The 2410-nt window shown below is 38.9% G+C and overlaps 1 protein-coding gene across 1 annotated transcript; it reads left to right on the top strand.

Annotated features, from left to right (window-relative positions):
- The first annotated feature begins 781 nt into the window (after nt 1–781).
- Nucleotides 782–2139, top strand: LOC144652058 (protein phosphatase 1 regulatory subunit 3D-like). The gene has a single exon (XM_078512097.1). The coding sequence runs from the start codon at nt 907–909 to the stop codon at nt 1450–1452; it is 546 nt and encodes a 181-aa protein (XP_078368223.1). The 5' UTR covers nt 782–906; the 3' UTR covers nt 1453–2139.
- The last annotated feature ends 271 nt before the right edge of the window (nt 2140–2410 follow it).

The following is a 2410-nucleotide window of genomic DNA, read 5'->3' as shown; positions in this document are numbered from 1 at the left end:
CTCAGTGCTTATAGGGATATTTCAATTCAGGACTCCTTCTCAAAAAGAATGGATAGTAAAAGATCTGTGTCACGTGTTTGCAAATTTAGACAAGAAAATGTCCACCAAATTGAGTAAAATCTAAAAATCTAAAACAACACACTTGAAACAGGGAATGAAAATTTCAATGACACAGCAAATTAAATACAAAGGAAGATCAGTACAGATGGACAAAATTCGAAGACTTAGAAACGATTGCGATATGGGTTTTTGAAAAACTGTTAGGCCAAACAGTTTTCAAGTTTGTTTGAAGCGCCCCGGAGACATATTTGTTTGAAGTAATTTCTTTATTAAGTTTTATTGCGAGTTATTGGACTATTAGACTTAACTCATCCGTGACACAGTCCCTTTCAAACACACAGCATAAATTGTCGTGAGTGTGTCCGGGCTGGCGCCAACGTTCTTGGTAACTGTATCCCACCCCTTTTTATGAGACAAATATTTCAAGTTTTTAATTTAATTCCACTGATCTATTTTTAACATTTGTGCACGTGCGCTCGTCTCTGTGCTCACGCGACTAATTAAGACGTGCATGTTTGCACGTTCCATTGAAAGCAGCATCATTGTTGTTTTCCCAGCGCTGTCGATGCCAATTATATTCTGCTAGAAGCTCTTGTTGCGAAATTTTATGGGAAATTCGATGGGACAAAATAAAAAGTTACGTTTGCCGATATACATACAAATATATGGATGAGTTTGTGCACGTGCGCGAGATGTCGTGCTCACGTGCAGTTAGTCAGCAGTCCACACCTGCTTACATGTTTGATTGAAAGCAACATCAGTGTTGTTTACTCAACGCTTTCAAAGGGAAGCTTTTGCGCTTGGGCTGAATTCTATTCTCTCTAAAAGTCCTTTTCGTTACATTTCATGGGCTTTTCGATGGGACAGAAGAAAAGGGTTACGTTTGCCGATTTATTGGGCTTTTCCCTGGTGTCTGTGATAGAAATCGCTCCGAGGAACAGCTTGCGAGACACATGTTTATCACGAAAACGCAAGGCACCAGTAAAGCCGATCGCATCCCAGCGGCGCTACCTGACCTGCTCGTTTGAACAACCAAGGAGCAAAGACGATTTCCTTGAAAGAGTCACGCGACAGTACATTTGTCTGGAAAGCGTTGTTTGTGATAAAGCTATCGTTGGATTTGTACGAGTATTAAATATCGCTTACAAGAAAGAGGTTACGGTACGTTACACAGGGGATGGATGGAAAACGTTTCATGAAGAGCCTGCCGAACACCTTTCGACTTCAAGAGATGGAACAATGGACACTTTCTTTTTTCGCATTCCCCGACCCGCAATCTTGCAAGAAACGAGCAAGGTAGAGTTCGCCCTTCGCTACAGTGTGAAACAACACGTTTACTGGGACAATAACCTCCTGAAAAACTACTCGGTATGCATTGGTGTGTTGAAGTGAGGGGTTCTGGTTTCCGAGAAGTTCGAAGAGAATGTGCGGGAGAGGGAATGAGAGACATCGCTACATCATTTCTTGCTTGTCCAACAGTCAATTAAACAAGAGCAACAAAAATAAACAGAAGGTTGTAATGCAGTGACACACGAGTGTATAAAGGGGAAGAACGAAACATTAAGACTACAATGAGCCTTTCTAGGCCCTCTTTCTAAAACAGTCAATAAGATGTCCACAACGATTCATGATCGACTAAGCGAGACTCCCGCTCTTACACATCTTTTACTGGATAAAATATCGACTCTTTACTGTAAATGAATATACAATCTTTGATACAAATGCTATATTCTTAATTAGTGAATAATACTATTCGGTCGACAAAGAACTAAGCTATAAATAGCGAAATCTATACGTATTGCCAATTTCTTGTTTTCTTGACCTAGGCAAGTCTTGTGTTTCGTCTCAAAAATAAAAATAATTCTGAACAATAACTAATGGCCTTTGATGGCAAGGTTTATAAGTTTACCAACCATCGCGTGACCCAAACTACCTTGCGTGACTTTTTTCTTTGTGCATAATTTTGCAAATTGAACTTTGTACTTGACAAATAAAACGCTTTGTAAAGAAAACTTTAATCCGTGATAATCTTATTGTAGAACCGAAATGAAAGAGAAATAAATCCACATGACACGTTTATGTCGAAAATTCTGGTTTCTTCTGGTTTTGCCAATGGCTATGAATTAATGTGTCGCTCAGTATCAGATGCAAAGGTTTCAGTACATGATATTGGCAACGGTATTAAAAATGCATCTTGGATGTAATAGCAATTCAAAAAGTTGAAACTAAATTGTTTTTTTGTCGCAGCTTTCTGTATGTGTAATGGAATCGATAACATATTTACAAATTAAACACCAAACGCATTGAGTCATAACTAGCGGCCCTTGTTGTTTTCCTTTTCAGCTTCATT

This window comes from Oculina patagonica, chromosome 4 (genome assembly GCF_052425735.1).
Source record: "Oculina patagonica isolate OP01 chromosome 4, crgOcupat, whole genome shotgun sequence".
Taxonomy (NCBI): domain Eukaryota; kingdom Metazoa; phylum Cnidaria; class Anthozoa; order Scleractinia; family Oculinidae; genus Oculina; species Oculina patagonica.
The sequence above is the reverse complement of the archived record's forward strand: the minus strand, read 5'-3'. Positions and strand labels throughout refer to the sequence as shown.

Bases quoted from the DNA above. Each gene is read 5' to 3' on its own strand.
- LOC144652058 (XM_078512097.1), top strand. From the start codon at position 907: ATGGGCTTTTCGATGGGACAGAAGAAAAGGGTTACGTTTGCCGATTTA.